The 18,068-nt window shown below is 31.0% G+C and overlaps 1 protein-coding gene across 1 annotated transcript; it reads right to left on the bottom strand.

Moving 5' to 3' along the window:
• Positions 1-11,287: 11,287 nt before the first annotated feature.
• On the bottom strand, positions 11,288-14,352 carry LOC114165907 (mitochondrial substrate carrier family protein B-like). Its single transcript, XM_028050534.1, has 7 exons — positions 13,855-14,352; positions 13,202-13,378; positions 12,956-13,102; positions 12,665-12,766; positions 12,511-12,581; positions 12,335-12,402; positions 11,288-11,804 (listed from the first exon to the last, which is right to left on the bottom strand). The coding sequence occupies exons 1-7, from the start codon at positions 14,044-14,046 to the stop codon at positions 11,566-11,568; spliced, it is 996 nt and encodes a 331-aa protein (XP_027906335.1). The 5' UTR covers positions 14,047-14,352; the 3' UTR covers positions 11,288-11,565.
• Positions 14,353-18,068: the final 3,716 nt, after the last annotated feature.

Here is an 18,068-nt window from a genome sequence, read left to right as displayed (position 1 = left end):
CAACCAGTTGTTTATAATAGGTTTCATCAACAAACATCTTTACTCATTTTGAAACCTGGAACTATTATATTGCATAATATACAATCCATCCTACCGGGCCTCTTCAACACTTCTAATGCATACTTTCTTTGACATATGTAAATGTCATTCGGTCTTTGCAGCACCTCAATCCCAAGAAAAAATCTCAACTTCCCCAAATTAGACATATCAAACTCTTTTAACATAGAGTTTTTAAATTCAAACATCAAGTTGTCCAAAAATCTTGTTATGCATGGCCGCAACAAGCATATTGATGTGAGATTTCATTTCTTACAAAATATTACCAAGGAGGGTACAATTTAATTAATGACAAAACTATTGAAGGTTGAAGTGTTTCAGGAGATTCAAAAGATGCTAGGAGTGTGCTACATTTCTGATATAAACTAATTGCTTTATAGCATTTAGTTTAAGGGAGAAAATGAAGGACTTTAGTAGTTTAGTACTGCGGTTTATCTGTTTTTTACCACTAATGCCTTTATTTCCGCTAAGTGGGTTTTCTTTTGTTGTGCTTCTGTCTATATTGTGCCTCCTACTGTCGCAACCTAGCCACGCTCGATTAGCTCCCAATATTACATAGACCAAAGGAAATTCTCCATTATCATGCTCCAATGGTCATAGTGACCATCAAAGCGTGGAATGGCTAGTTGGACGAAGCTACCTTCTGAAGTCATTTTTCTATGCTAGGGTAAGAATGCAAAGGTTGCAACTTTTACGTATCAGGCTAGTAGTGTAACATCCCGTCAGGATATTACGGATTTATAAATAAATAAATGGAATAAATAAAACAGCGCGTTTAATAATACCTCATTTTCCCAAAACGTGAGAAAATTTAAAACTTTATTAAATGAGCGGATAAAGTTTATAACGTCCATTACAAAACCAAAACCACAATATTATCAGTCACCCATCAGGGTTTACAAATGTTTTCAAAAAACAAATAGATAAACATAAGAGTTCCCCAAGTCAATCCCCTCTCCGCGACTAAGCTGCACCAGAGCCACCTGCATCACCAACATCTGCTCCCGTGTACCGCGTACACGATCATCGCCACACACACGCAGATAGGGTGAGCTTAGCAGATAAATCACATATATACAATGCTATAAACATATATATATATATATATATATATATATATATATATATATATATATATCAACATGCATACATATCACAACACTTAACTTAACTTTCCATATTGCCCTATATTTTTATTCCTGCAATCCGACCCCAATCAGTTTATTCGTGTTCTACATCGTCTAAGGAATACTTTCAAGGTGACTTGCTGCCATACCTATCGGTCACAACCGATAGAGCACGTGCGGGAAAACATGCTACGGTCCATACACCGCAACGCCAGGTAGAGTTCCCATATACGAACATAGTCCGTATCGTCCCAAGACTACCAAACTCGTCAGCCAACAACTGAGGAGGGCAATCTATCTGGACCCATTCGTACTGGCCACAACCAGCACACTCACACCGGCAACACTCGCCAACCCGAGCCACAACTCAAGGGTTCCTCGTGTTCATCCGCCATCCCGAGCCACAACTCAAGAGATGCTATTCTGAGCCACAACTCAAGGAATACCACGTGCTTAACCCCTATCCCGAGCCACAACTCAAGGGATACGTTCCGAGCCACAACTCAAGGAACTCCAGCAACCCCACCTTTAAAGCACCACTAGATGCCACGTAGATCACAAAGTTCAAAGCTGCAGCAGTGCTAATCGCCTAGCGGGGGACACGTGCCGCCAGGCGCTGCCAGCTTCCAGACCGCCTCGCGGGTGTCGCGTACCGCCAGGCGCACAGCGCCTTTAAATTTCTCTCGCAACAGCGATCGCCTGGCGGGACTGCCTCTGTTGCCAGGCGCACCAAGCCTCAAAACCCTTCTGTGATCCCGCTACCGCCTGGCGGTCCAGGTTCCACCGCCAAGCGCCATGACAGTACAGCACACACTGGTTTTACTGTTCAATTTTTTACACAGTTTCTTACCCCATTTCCATTTGATCAATCCCCGATATTATTACTTAAATGGTTACTAACCATGGTGAGGCCAAATCCCCACTCCCTAGCTTGATAAGAGGACTCATTCAATTATGATATTAGAGTCCTTATTTCTTAACCTATTAGCACTCATAGATTCTTTACCACTAAGTTGTTGTCAACACTCTTTCATTGTTTGGACTCCAATTCCCAATAATTGGTCAATTGCTAAACCCCCTCGTACCCAACTATTTCAATATTCAGAATCACTATTACCCCACAATAAAGGAAGACCCCTAATATTTAATCTCACTACCTCCTAAGGTAATTCTCCCCCTTGAGACGCATGCACGACTCCCTCATCAAACCTTCTCAAATATCACGAAAATTCCACCTATTGACCCCAACCCAACAGAACAGAATCCAACCTCATCGCACAACACTTTCGCCTGCAGCCTCTCTGCCACTGCGCTGGCACCTGGTGACTAGCCCCTGTGCCGCCAGGCGATGCTTACCATCTGGGTATTTTCCAGATTTTTCCCGCACCCAATGCCCAACCATTTTTCCATCTTCATGAATTCCCATTACACACAAATCTAATCCCAGCACAATCATAAAAATTCATTTTATACGTTCATTGATCACCAATTCCTATGTCCAATTCACAGTAACACATTCCAATTTGTGATTTCTGATAACATACATTCAACCCTAACTCATATTCACTGTTCCATTCATTTAAGCCTTCGATTTGGTGGTTATACCTACTGTTGGTCAACATTACCACTCCATAAGAATTACCACTGCCTTTTGCCCCGATCAGATTTCACCCAGAATTCCAGAAAACCCAAAAACGAGTCAAAATACCCCGCACCGCCTGGCGGTTCAACCAGTCCCACCAGGCGCCTCATCAGCAAACCCAGAAAATAGCTAAGACGCTTTGCGTTGCCTGGCAGCCGGGAATGTGCCGCCAGGCGGTTCCTCTTCCAGGAACCCAGAACACACGAAATAGCATGAGTCGCCTGGCGGTGGTTCATCACCCGCCAGGCAGTTTCTGGAAAATTCCAGAAACGCAGAATTATAAGGGATTTAATAGTACACAAACAACCAATATACCATACAGTTACACATTATTAATCATATGCATAAAATTACGGAGTCCAGCTCCCCTAACCTGGATTCTTTAGCTTAAATTTGACCAATTGATGAAGCTCTCCCTTGATCACCAATAGCCAACCTCGGATTCCCTCAATTCCGCCTCCAAACTCCCTCACGTCAGACCCCTCTCACTCACCTTTGTCTCTGTTTTTCTAAGTCTAAGTTCAGCCTTGCCAAAACTCTAACTTTTGCCTTTTAAACTAGTACTTTAGGTTACCCAAAGCATTAAAACGAAATTCAGCTCATTTACTTTTTAATAACCATCCATCTCTCATCATAAATGGTGAGTGCAGCCCCCTCCTTGGCCGTACTGATTCCCATGGTTTCTGTTAACCTTTCCAATTCCATCTAAAGTCACCATTAGCAAAAATAAAAATAAGCATAAGTTCCATTTAGAATTTCCAAGGTTTGAACCCATGACCCCTTTGTTACCACTCAAGTGCATAACTAATTCAACCAATCATGTTTCATGCTAACCATCATAATTCAGGCATCATATCATAACAGAACATGCTTTCATAGATTGAAATAATAACAATAACACAAAAAGTATTAACTAATTCAACCAATCATGTTTCATGCTAACCATCATAATTCAGGCATCATATCATAACAGAACATGCTTTCATAGATTGAAATAATAACAATAACACAAAAAGTATCATGCATAGGACTTGAACCCAAGTCCTCTCACACAACCAAAGTACTCTCGACCACATGAGCTAGTACTTTTCCACGTCATACCAACCATAATTTAATGTCATAATTATTTCCCCTCCCGCATTTATTAATTAATTAATTATTTAATTAATTAAATTCTACGGGTCTTACAAGTACGGGCTCTAAATATCATAGTATTGAGAATTGTTTATCTAATGCTTTAATATAAAACATGAATTGCAGAGAAATGAATTACTTTTATTGAACAATGCTCTTAGGTTAAATAGTCAATCAAAACACAACTGTTATGCAACTGAAAGAAAACCCACTTAATGGAAATAAAGGCGCTAGTGGTAATAGAAAACAAAATCCAATTAACTATGCTTAAAGACTAGGACTTCCATGGTATTATTAAAAACAGAAAAACTGCAATACTAAACTACTAAACTCCTTTAATAGCAATGTAACTAAAATTTTATAGAGTATGATAAAAAAAGGGATATACAATAATTAAGAATGGTGGCAGGTCAATGAGTAAAGGAAGAACAATTGGTGAAACATATGAAGGTTGAGTAGTATCTTTTAGGGTGCAATGATAGAAAAACATTTAAAGCTATACATGGGAGGTTACATAATATAGTTTTTCTTAGAGAACCTTGGAGATGTATCTATTTATTCAAAAAAATTACCTGATATAATTTTCTTTTGTATAAAGTACAATGTATATGGATTGAAGTAAATCAAGTACTTCCTTTTTTATATATTCAATTTGTTGATATAAAAAAGTTTGATTAAAATAATTTTTCCAAATAATCTATATCATGTGACACTATCTTATTCATTTCTTTTTTTCCAATTAGAACATGAGTACTTTATTTTATTTGTGATATTGCAAATCGTATAATCTAGATACAAGCAAAAATTCTTCCATGTAACTAAAAAAAATAGAGAAAAAAATAGATTATTTATGTATTGATTATATTTTAAGTTAAATTTAGTTAAATTTTCTAAAATATAATTTTCAAATAGTTAATTCCATTTAGATGTAAGAGGTATAGGAGGAATTTACATTCTTGTTTTCTTGTTTCTTTCTTGCCTTCTGGTTTATATGAGATGTATTATTTTATATGAGTCTAAATTGTGGCGTAGATGTTATTTAGTGTGATTGTGATAACATGTAAATATATGATTGTGTGTTGGTGACTTAGTGAAAAAGGTGGGCACTTTGTTAGTGTCTAGTGGTGAGTGTGAGTGTTCACTCCGTCCGAAAGGCTCTTGAGGAGTAGTAAGGAGTGGTCTTCACCTGTAGGACACTTGGGGAGTAGTGGGAAGGGTAACTCTGCATAGTGGTACTCGAGCTGCACTTCGTTAGGGCTCGCGAGGAGAGTAATGAGAAGTGGCCTATGGAGTTTCGCCCATAAGACTCTTGAAAGTAAGGGAAATGGAATACTTATTGGTAAGTTGCGTGCGATAGTTACAAACCTGGTTCCTGACATTTTAATCACTAGTGGTTGTATTGTTGACATGATATTATGTGTTTTTTTAACTATTGTGTGTGAGACATGTTTTTGTGTGAGTTTGTATGATGCGTTATTTAAGTTTATGATTTTTATTGAGAGGTTTTATATATATATATATATATATATATATATATATATATATATATATATATATATATATTAAATGTCCTGGATTTTAAACATTAAATAAGTTTATTTTCAAAATTGATGTTTTTGCTTTATGATGTTAACTCACCCTTTTATTTTGGTGGTTGTAGTTTCCACCAACGGTAATCGTATTTTATACAGGAGCAAAGTTTTAATTAAATAATATATCTGCAAAACTTGAATTTAAAATTTTCTTTCCACTAACATCAAAGAAGCTAACGTGTCAATCAAACAATTTTTTCAACCAAAAATTAAATGTAAAAACAAATTTTGAAACCTAAAATGAAACGTAAACCCTCCCACCCCATCACTCACACACAAATTCTTTTCATTTCTTCTCGCTCTCTTCCTTTCACCCTCTATTTCACACAACACTCACACACAACATTCTTTTCTCTCAACATAAAATATTCTTCACTTCAATGCTTATTCTCCATCAATGTTTCTTCTGTACAAGATTTTTTTTCTCTCAAAGCTTTTTATCTTCTACAAAAGGTATGTATTTTTCTATGGTTTTTGTTTTCTGATGAAAGTTTTGATTTTTACTGAATGAACACATTCATCTCCTTTTTATGCTTTGATCTAGATAAATTTGTTTTGATTTATAACTTTCATTTCTTTGTGATTAATGAACTCTTGGACAAGATCAAAGATTTAAGAGTTCTTGAAGGTCATAGTCATGTCTCTCAAGCACAAAACTTTTTGTTCAAGAATCACCAAGGTATGTATTTTTCGATATTTTTTGTTTTGTGATCAAGGTTTTGATTTTTACTCAACTATCAGTTGTTTTCTTCTTTCTTACTGATTCATGTTCTTTTTTTTTTAACTTTGATTTTGTTTAATGAATGAAATGGTGGACAAGATCGAAGATTTAAGAGATCTTGAAGGCCACAGACAAGTCTCTCAAGCACAAAACTTGCAACGTGATTTTGTCTTTTCTATTCAAGAATCACATTGCATGTATTTTTCCTTTTTTTTTTCTTATCAAAGTTTCGATTTTTATCCAACTCTCTATTGTTTTCTTCTTTCTCACCAAACATATTCATGTTTTTTTTTTTTAACTTTGGTTTTGCTTAGACGAATGAAATGGTTGACAAGATCAAATACTTAAGAGCTCTTGAAGGCCATAGACAAGTCTCTCAAACACAAAATTTGCAACACGATTTTTGTAGAATCGCAATTGTATGTCTTTTTCATTGTTTTTTTTTTTTGTGTTTTCTTATCAAGGTTTCAATTTTTACCCAACTCTCGATTGTTTTCTCCTTTCTCATCGAACAAATTCATGTTCTTTTTTTTTTTTTTTTGATTTTGTTTAGATAAATGAAATGGTGGACAAATCAAAGATTTAAGAACTCTTGAAGGTCAAAACAAATTTGTCAAGAAAAAAGTTGCAACTAAAATTTCATCTTTTATTTTCAACCATAACAATGGTATGTATTTTTCTCTTTTTTCTTATCAAACGTATGATTTTTACTCAACTCGGTTTTGTTCTTCTTCCTGACAGAACATATTCATCTTCTTATTTTTATTTTTATTCTTTTTTTAAATTTGGTTTTTAAGAGCTTTTGAAGGCAGAGGCAAGATTCTAGAGTCATCTATTTTTTTTTTTCTCATTAAACTTTACCTAATTTTTTCCTCTTTCGGAATGAACAAATCCATCTACCTCTTTTGGTTGTTTTCCATGTTTGTTGTTTTCTCTAATTAATGTTTCCATGGTTATTTTTCATCTTTCTTCCTTAACAAATTCATTAAACTTTCAGTTTTTAGACGACTTCCGATTTTTACTTAAGAACTTTTTATATTTTTTTTTTCATTTATGTAATAACTCTTGTCAAAATGCATGATTTCTCTATAGCTTCCAAGATATGCATTAAATGTTAACCATGATGGTGGATAGTTCTGACAGTTCGAATACCAACTTTATTGGCACGAGAGTTTCATTTTTCAATGTGTTAATGTTTTTGAAAAGGACCTTTTATTTTTGAAATTTTAGTTTTTTATTACATACAAAACTTTTATTATTTATCTGCGGAGTATGTTGACTACATTTATATCTATGACTCATAAGTAAGAATCTTCTTCTATATTCTTTACTTACAAATCATTTATCTCTTTTACCAATGGAATCGATGGTCACTCCATAATCCATACTTGCTGCAAAAAAAAAAAGAGGTTGTGTTTTTGAAAGACAAGTTGTGTTTTATATTTCTAAATTACATAACTTGCAAGCCTTTCTTAATCCATTTTGAAGTCAGACTTTTTTCGAAATATAATTCCATCCACTTGGTGAGATAAATTAATTTCTTACCTTTCAATTCATTGTTTAAATGTAAATGCATTACTAATAAATTAAATATTTGCACTTTTGTCCTTCTTTGATGTGTTATTAGAATTTCAATTTCAATTTATTTGTGTGTAGGATTTGAAATTAGACTTAGGGAACTATTTTCGAAATAGTGGACTTTCAACCGTTGTCCTCCAAATTTTTTAGTTTATATTTATATCAATTAACTCAATATGTAATATGTCTTTTCATTTACAAATTTAGTAATATGAATTTTACTTTCATTTTCAATTTGAAAGTAAATATTTATAAGCCATGAAGTTTAATTTATATTTATAACGATTAGTTCAATATGTATTATGTCTTTTCCTTTATAAATTTAGTAATATGAAGTTCGCTTCCATCTCAATATGAAGTTCTTTATAAAATGTTTTATGTTATATACTTTAGTTGTAATCATTCATTTTTTAAAAAAATTGATAAAGACTTATACGTATCATGTTTAATGAAATTAATTATTGAAGTTTTCACTAATGGAGAAAAAAAATATTACAAATTAAATGGACATATATGTAAAAATATTACAAATTAATTAATTATGTGAATATATTTATGTAGAACAAAAATGAATTCAAGTTCAGAAAGCAATTCATTTCAAAATATTACAAATTATACTTATCATGTTTAATGAAATTAATTATTTAATTTTTCACTAATGGAGAAAAAAATATTACAAATTATATGGACATATATGTAAAAATATTACAAATTAATTAATTATGTGAATACATTTATGTAGAATAACAAATGGATTCGACAAAGTCATTCATTTCAAAATATTTCAAAAAATTGTTCACTTTTTGGACTAAATGGTTTACGGTGAACAATTCATACTTACTTTTCATATCTCAAAATTACAATTGATTGGAATAAATTTAAATTAACTTTGACATGTAATAAAAATTTCATCGTTATAATAGTTGTTTCAATATCCACATAATATAATACATCTTCTACACTGTCTACAACTATCAAAACATTCCATCTTCCCAAAAATCTTTTCACGAGGATAATGTCATTATTACAAACAATCTATTATTATATATTACTTATTATTACTTATTATATAATATCTATCTGAGAAGTATGTTGAGAACATTTAAGTTGACACTATTGTAGAAAAAAATGTATTACAAATTATTTGGACATCTATGAATATACCAATATATACCAATACCAATATCAATACATTTACATAAAACCAAAATTGATTCATGCTCGCCAAATTATTAATCAAGTTTATGATAGTCTAAATAAGTCATTTTAATTTTTAAAAACTATACATTTATGTTATTTAAATAATGGACAACTTTGATGACTTTTAGATTACAATTCATTTAAAAACTTAGATGTAGATGTAGAAAACCGGTAAAAAGCTTATTCAAGAAGATAATAAAATTTATTAAAAAATTAAAAATATAATACCCTAAATGTAGATGTTTCCACATCGTATCAGGGTTTGGTGGGCAATGTAGATGCTTTCGTAATTTATGCCGAAAATGTCTTGGAAGATGCCAACGTTTCTATATCAGTGTAAACATTATGTTTAAGTAGCTCAAGAGTTATTTTTGTTTTTTTCCAATCAATTGGTTTATGGAAATATGAATAGTAATGGGATCTGAACATAAATATGAATTGTTATAAAATTGATATTTCAAATGTTGATACTACATTATTTAGTTTTCATACTTAATAAAACATACTAACAATTAATCAATTAATTAAAAAAAACATTTTAAAAATAAAGTTAAGTCAAAATATATTTTGCTTCATCATAATATTGTGAAGCAAAATTTAGAATTTTACTAAAAAATATATTTATATATAATGTGTCATTCTATTTTAATAAGTCTTTTTATATATTAAAAAATATTAGATTTTGTGTGAAAATATAATTAAACAAAATTCCCTAGTACGATGATTTTAAATTGCTTTAAAAGTTTTTATAAATAGTTCCAACATATGAAAATATCTTAATTGCATAATCAATATCAAATAATAAGGATTGTATCAATTATTTAATCAAATGATAAGCATGTTTCGTATCTCTTTATATAAAACAAGCAGATTATTTCATTGCAAAATTGTACTTAAATTCATATGTGATCATATTATATATGTTTAATTAATTAATAACAAAAATGTAAATGAATAAAAAAAACATATATTTGTTTTCAATTTATTCAATGTGATTGTATTTCTAATGTGAACTCAATTATTTATATTTATTATTTATAATTTGTCAAGAAAAAAAATTAAACAACAATTTGAAGTATAAATTTATACTAAAATATGATGATTTCATTAGATGAGTCTATATCACATCTAATCTTTATATTTTTACAAAGTCTACTTTTTATATATATTTTTCTTGGTAATTTACTATTTGTGTATTTAGATTTGCTATTTACATTTTCTTTTTTGTATTGTTATGTATTATTCAAGAATTTACTCTTTACATTTTTTTTCATGTTCTATCGTTTTTATATCATCTATTCTTCATATAACATTTTGTATGACATAACTTTTGTATTTGTAGAGAATTTATTTTGTATGATATAACTTTTGTATTTTTAAAGAATTTACTTAAGAGTTTCTATTCACTCTTCCTTTATCATAGAATTTATTATTTACATTTTTATACATTTTCTATTTCATTTAAAATTAAAATTAAATTCTTAATTTTGATTAATTTAATTTGATATATTATTTTTATTATCTATAACAATATAAAAAAATTATCATATCTACATTTTGTTATTTTAGTTTATTTTTAATTATTATTTTAAAAATAAATTATTTTAAAAATAATTTAACTTTAATCTTTATTCTAAAATTCTCTTTCATCTTTAATATTTATTTTAAAAATTTATTTTTGTGTAAATATTTCATTTTTCTAATTTTACATTTAACAACTATTTTAAAAATTAATTATATATTTCTTATTAATTTTAACTCAAATTTTTATAAAAATTAAAAAATACAAACACAAACTCCTATATATTTTACTAATATAAATAATTTAAACATATTTTTCAAAACAATCAAAATATTATTATTTAATTTTATAAAATAAAATATTTATATTAAATTATAACTATATTTTTTATGAATTCAAATTAACAAAATAAATGTTATAATTTTTAAAATCCCGTGCAATACTAGAATATATATCAAAGCTCATTGTACATCCACGTCAATGAATTACTTAATACTGTTGTCAAATGCACATCATGTTTTATGTTTTTATTAGAAATTATAAATTAGGAAACATTCGTAACATTAATTTCTAAGAAACCAAACGTAAAATTAAACTTCATATGAACTAAATCTCCACATTAATAATACTAAACCAAAAGTAGAACAAAGTCTTCTATTTAATTACTAACGACAGGCCTTCCACGTTTCCTCTAACTAGTACAAAAAAACACAATTGCACTATTAAAATAGAACTGCTTTGTTGATAAAATTATCAGCTACAAAATGGTTTCAACCTAACATTGGAAGTTGGTATAATTGCTGTTACTCAAATTATAATTACGTATACAGAACAAAAATGCTGCCATTATTAACAGGAAAAAAAATCACCTCAACAAAACTGCCTAGAAAGTATTCATCATGATATTAATCTTCTAAGAGATCAATCCCTGAAATTGTACTTTTCAAATTAACCCAAGAGTATAAATGGTGTAAATTTGAAAATTTAGTATGCTAATAATTGGAAATGCCTGATAAAAGCATTTTCAGTGTTTCATAAGTCATAAAGACTATGCCCACACTGGGAACAACCTTATAGTACTCAGGCAGAATTCCTCTGTACAAACCTCGTACCCCTTCGGTTTGAATTATGCGCCCAAATGCACCAAACAAGCCAGTGTTATAGACACGAGCTCGACCACCAGCACCCTCTAATTGCATCCTACGCCTAACAAGATCCAAAGGAAATGTTGCTGCAAGTTGCATGAGACATCAAACATACAAAATTAGATAATGTCATAATGATGGGATTTTTAACCTGAAAATGACTTTCTAACTGGTAAATGCAATCATGAAAAGGCATTACTTGAGCACATTCTTTCAATAAAAACTGTTCTTTAGCAAACCGATGTTCATGGAAGACATGACATGCTATCCCGTAGTAAGAAATAATGCAGACATATACGACAAACTAATATTGTTAGGTAATAGAGACAGGTAACAGAACGGTTATTCCAAGCAAAGTTTGCAACATGATTACACCACACCCCAATCATCTACTTGATCACAGAGAGAAGAAATGAGACTTCACTTTCAAGTATTTTAAGAGTGATAGCTGTTCCAATTCTAATCATATATTGGACAAGTTTTAGCCTAATGAGAAAGGTGTTTGTTCACAAGACTGTAACAAGGTTATTGTGGCAATGATGATTTATCATGTTCTGCAATATCGTTCATGAAAACTTAAGAAAGTTATGTTCAATTCTTCAGATCAGTCACCCACCTGTTGATGATGCAATTCCTGACAGACTGCCGCAGGCAAGACCAACCACAGCAGTAGAATCATCAGGCCTACATTTGGAAGGAATAGAAAATTAAGTAACATTTGCAAAATCATATTTCATCTTGAACAATTCATGATAAACTACTCTGAAATTTCACACAACTACAGAAATTCACCTTTGTGATTGCCATACAGAACGTAACCACTCATAAACAGAAAAACTAATAGCTATACTGGGCCCAACACCCTGCATCGCAGAAAATGAATAGCTATGTCAATAATAAGAACACAGCATGATAAAAATAGAGTAAAAGCACATTGTGGACATACCAACAATGTTGCTCCAAGCCCCTTATACAGACCCAAGAAACCTTCATCTCTACAGATGGTACTGAAAGCATGTGAGATGCCTCGGTAGTACATGGTATTTCTCTGCGAAAGAACAAAATATAAGTCTCAATTCGCAAGGTAAGAGTAAACAGAAAATAATGACAAATGGGATTCAGCTCAATCAAACAATAGTCACGATGTAAATTATATCCAAGCCACTCATGCTATGAAAAAAAGGTTAGAGAAGTATCTCTGATGGTTCTCTCTCAACTCGCAAAAATATAAAATTACCTGTGCAGCAAGTCGTGTCCTCACAAGATCCAAAGGATATGTGGCAGAAGCAGCTGTTATACCTGCCAAACCACCACCCACAAAGTGCACAAGGGGGTTTGCACTTGAATTTCCCGTAACATCCTCCCCCATCAGTGAATGCAATAGCTGCAACACAACAGATAAACAAAATTAATTCAAGTCACATAATAACAGCTGCCATAACTTCTGAAGCACTTACAGTATAGAAAGAACACCAGTGATTACATTCTTGTAGCGTTCATAAGCATAGAAGTTGACCGCAGAATAAGGAAGACGATGTGCAATGGTCACCATATTGCCTTTCCAAAATGCTCTAAACCCTTCTTCATTGATAATACGCGATGCCTCATACCATATACTAGGATTTCTCAAAGCTGCCACCTCAGAATGCATACCTTGCACCTGTTAAAGACAAGACATCTAGAATAGTAAGATAAATAATACTTAATAAAACTGCATTTGAATCAACAAAAAAGGAATGATAGATCTATACAAGACCGATAAACTAAATATAACTAAAAATGTTTTCTAGTTCTTGTTCAATCTTCCTTTCTCCCTTATTATTTTTCCAAAAATTATTTATGGTATCTCTATCTTTAAGCAAAAAATGTAATTTTTTTAATAAAATAAAATTTGTCTAAGATGGAAAAATTGAGTGTGATTACATGTGCGACAATTAATTAAAAAAATAAAAAGTAAGAAAATAAGCTTTACACAAACGAATTAAAAAACCAATTTCCCCAATTCAGCCTAAGCTCAAAAACACCATACATGTCAAACCACATACCAAAGAGGGTCACAACAAAATTAAAACAGATACAACAAAAATCAAATAAAACAAAAACATTTTTCAGCAATTAATTAAAAATATAAGAAACCTGAAAGAGGATAGTGAGGCGCGCAAGGGGGGCAGTGCAGGTTTTGCTAAACGCGCCGGCGATGCCGCCGGCGAGAAGCTGATGCAGCGTGCCGAGCTGGTGAGTGTTCTGCACCAGAAACTTGGCGGCGACGCCGTCGGCGTTGAGGGTTCTCTGTCCCCCTTCCATCACCATCCCCACGCGCGCTTCCATTCTTAGTCGCGATCCTTCTCACAACACGAATCACAGCGGTTGTTCTTCTTTGACAACTGGCTGTGCTCTGATTTGGTGCGGCGTCACATCGGAAGAAAATGGATTGAGATGCTCGGAGAAGGAGAAGAACATGGAATAGGTTGAATTGAAGAAGCAGAAAGGGTTTTGTGGTGAAAGTGGCAAGTTTGGAAGCTGTAAGGAAAAACCCTTTCTGCTTTGGAAGTGCGTGGTTGTTGGAAGTTGGAAAAACCTAGGGTTTTCTATTTTATTTGTTTTTTCCTTTTTTGTGGTTTCGTTTGTGTACGTCGTTTTCGAAGGTGACTGGGTTGTGTTGTGTGGGATGTTTGAAGAGTGTGCGAGGGGCAACCAATTTTTTATTTTTTATTTTTTATTTTTTATGTACTAAAATAACCCAATCCCCTAATATTTGTCCTAAATATGTTATTTGTTGATGTATCGTTAAGACATAGAAATATCGAATTTTAATTATTTAATGAGCTTGTTAATCGCGTTAGACGACTATTTTAAATACTAGACTAGACTATTATATAAAAAGAAAGATTATTCAAATTAAGGATGTTCTTTTTTATAAGAAAAGGAATTTAAGATTAATAAAAGAAAATATGTATTTTAGAGAGTTTAATAGCCGTGTTTTATGATTTTTATTTATAATAATATAATTTTGATACAAAGAATAGATGGAAGATTATAGATAAAAAGTATGAATCAGAAACCTAGGTAGATTTGATAGGTACGATAGGAAAAAGTTTTCCAATACAAATATTTTCTACTCATAAGAGAGCTTAATAGTAAAATATGTCAATATAAAGTCAAACATCTCTTATAAGAAGTTTTGACACAGAATAATGTAGAAATGCTGATCACAATGAATTTTTTTTGTGAGGTCTATAAATAGACGTTGCACCATGCGTATGAAAGATTGATAATTGAACAAGATCAATAAACATGTACGCTCATAATTCCTTCATTCATTTTGAGATATAAGTGCTTAGCAAACATGTCTCCTAGATGACATAGAAAAAGAGTGATTTTATTAAATTAAAGTTTAATAGATCTTACCTACTTTTGATTACATGTTTAAATAACAAAGTGTGAAATATAATTTTATAACTGTCAAGTCTAATTGGAAACAACGGCCTTATTCAACCTAACAAAGGCAAGTTGTGTGATTAAATATATATATATATATATATATATATATATATATATATATATATATATATATATATATATATATATATATATATAAATAAGTGTTTTGTTTGTACTTTTTTTTTATAAACTTTTTGCTCAAACATACAATAAGCCTTGAGCATTCATGGTGTATATTGAAAATTAACAAATACTTATTCTTTGTGTGGGAAATGTTCGTTTTTTTTTTGTTTTTCCTAAGATGATATCACTATGAAGTGTGAATTTTAAAATTTCTGAAAAAGTGTTCTAAAAATTTATCCATGCACATGACATTTTTCTTGGAAAAAAGTAGAATGTCTAACACTTCAGAATCTAGTTATGTCAAATCCTAGCGTTTTATACTAAATCATAAAGAAGTCATCTAGCCTAGGTCTTATAAATCATGTTATGTATAAAAAGAGTCGTGTAAAGAATCCACGTGGACTTAATGTTGCATGAAAAAAACATTTAATAAGACTTTGTGCTTGAATATGGTTATACGATAGCTAAAGAATACGAAAAGCTTGTAAACCACGTAACGACTTCAAAAGAATTTGTAATAACTCTTTTCTTCTCAACACTTTATAAAGAAGTTATATTTGAAGAAGAAAGTTTGATAATATTTACGAATTCCTTTTGATGCTTTCAAGCAATACTTAGCCTTGCATTTGGGAGGAAAGACGTTTTTTGTATGCATAACTATTTAAATAGATTTTTATCATCTTGAATTTTTCTTAGGACATTTATTTCTTCTGATGAGCAAAACTCCTTGAACTTTTAGACTACTAAATTTGTCTATAAAAGTGTTTAAACATGAATTGTTATGTTAAAATAATACTCATGTTTAGCCAAAAGTGATTGTGTTCAAAAAAAATATTTGTAACTTATCTAGAAATGTTTTTGCCTAAAGAATACTAATAATTTAGGTGGAAGTCCATAAATCTAAATAATATTTGTGTATTTTGTAAGATTTTAAAAGATTTGTATTCCTTAGTCTTAGTTTTAGTTTTTAAATTGTAGAAGTTAGGAAAGCCTTAGATGCTATGAGTTTTGAAAGCTTGGTTGGAGACTGAAAAGGAGCATTAGATAACCTCTTCTAGATGTTAAACGATTTTCAATTATGTGTCTAATAGAGGGTATCATTTTTAAATTATGTATTATATTATAATTAAATATGTCAATAATAAATATATTTAAATTAATAGATATATATTTTATCTAAAGGATTTATATTACTACATAAAATTATTTTTAAATTGACCAACTTAAATATAAAAAAATAGCAGATAAATATTCTTTCATAAGTCAAGGTGACTTCCGATTAAATTAGTAAAGGAAATGATTATTTCTTCCTCTAGTTAGAAAACCAAACTCCTTCTTTGCTTCCGTCGCCCCTTAACAGTTGCTGCCCTGTTGCTATTGTCGTTCTCTTGTCATTGACAAAATCCTTATCTGTGTTTTGTTATGAATAGATTCAACAAAAAAAAAAAAAAATCGAATGGCATAACATGAAAGTCAAAAAATGATTTCAAATTGTGCTTGTTACGTAATATGGAAAACACTCCTCAAATTATATAATCTGAAAGTTTTTTTTTACGAAAAAGAATAACTTCTAGAATGTGAAATAATGAAAAATAACAAGTCATTTTTAACTTTAAAATTAGATAATATGAAAATAAAAAAGACTTTGGAACCACAAAATCCAAAAATCAACAAGGCTTTCAAATTGTATAATACAAAAATTAAAAATAATTTTCGATTTACTCAATTCGGAAGTATTTTATAAGAATAAAATAAGCTCAATGGTCTATTTGAAGTTCACTAGACCAATAATTAGCTATTAATGAAAATATAAGGTTTTATTATTTATCTGATCTCTTGGTCCTTTTTATTTAAAAATATTAAGTTAATTATTCAATTTCTTTTAGTCACAATTTAGTCTTGATTTATAAAAGGTGATATATTTTGGTTTTTTTTTTTTTTAAATTTGATGCAATTTAGTTATTTTTATTAAATTTTCTAAAAATAATTTAGGGTTTTCTTTTATCAAAATTGACTTTACGATTATGTTAATTTGTTAGCTAATATCTTGGGCTGATTATTCTTATCATTGGTTGCTGATATATTAGGCAATTATGTGATTATGGGATTGGCCACGAATTATGTAATCTATTTATGGAGTAAATATTCTTATGCAGATTTGTAGGTAGGAATTAATGAAAATATATTCATACATCTGTATATATACCAGTTTGAGATACATGAATAAACAAGGTGATATTTTCACATATTCTGTTATGGTATCCGAGCTATAACAAAACACAACCTAAAGGTTTTGTTGTCTGTCATCATGGCAGAAGCAGGCAGCAACCAAAGCGCTGGTAGTTCCGTAAGAAGAACGATTTCTCCTTACGATATCACCTCCAATGACAATCCAGGAATTCTTATAACTCAGGTACAACTAAGGGGAGAAAACTATGATGAATGGGCTCGATCTGTCAAAACAACGTTGCGAGCACGAAAGAAATTTGGCTTTGTTGATGGAACAATCAGCCAACCTACAATAGAGTCCGGTGACCTTGAAGATTGGTGGACTATTAACTCCTTGTTGGTCTCTTGGATCATGAACACGATTGAACCTTCGTTGCGAACAAGTATTTTGCATATGGAGGTGGTACAAGATCTTTGGCAGGATATTCGAGAACGTTTCTCTATAGTGAACGGACCGCGAATCCAACAACTCAAAGCTGAACTTGTTGAATGCAAACAGAGAGGTATGACCATTATTTCCTATTATGGCAAATTGAAAAAGCTGTGGGAAGAACTGG

Source organism: Vigna unguiculata, chromosome 10, assembly GCF_004118075.2.
Source record: "Vigna unguiculata cultivar IT97K-499-35 chromosome 10, ASM411807v1, whole genome shotgun sequence".
Taxonomy (NCBI): domain Eukaryota; kingdom Viridiplantae; phylum Streptophyta; class Magnoliopsida; order Fabales; family Fabaceae; genus Vigna; species Vigna unguiculata.
The sequence above is the reverse complement of the archived record's forward strand: the minus strand, read 5'-3'. Positions and strand labels throughout refer to the sequence as shown.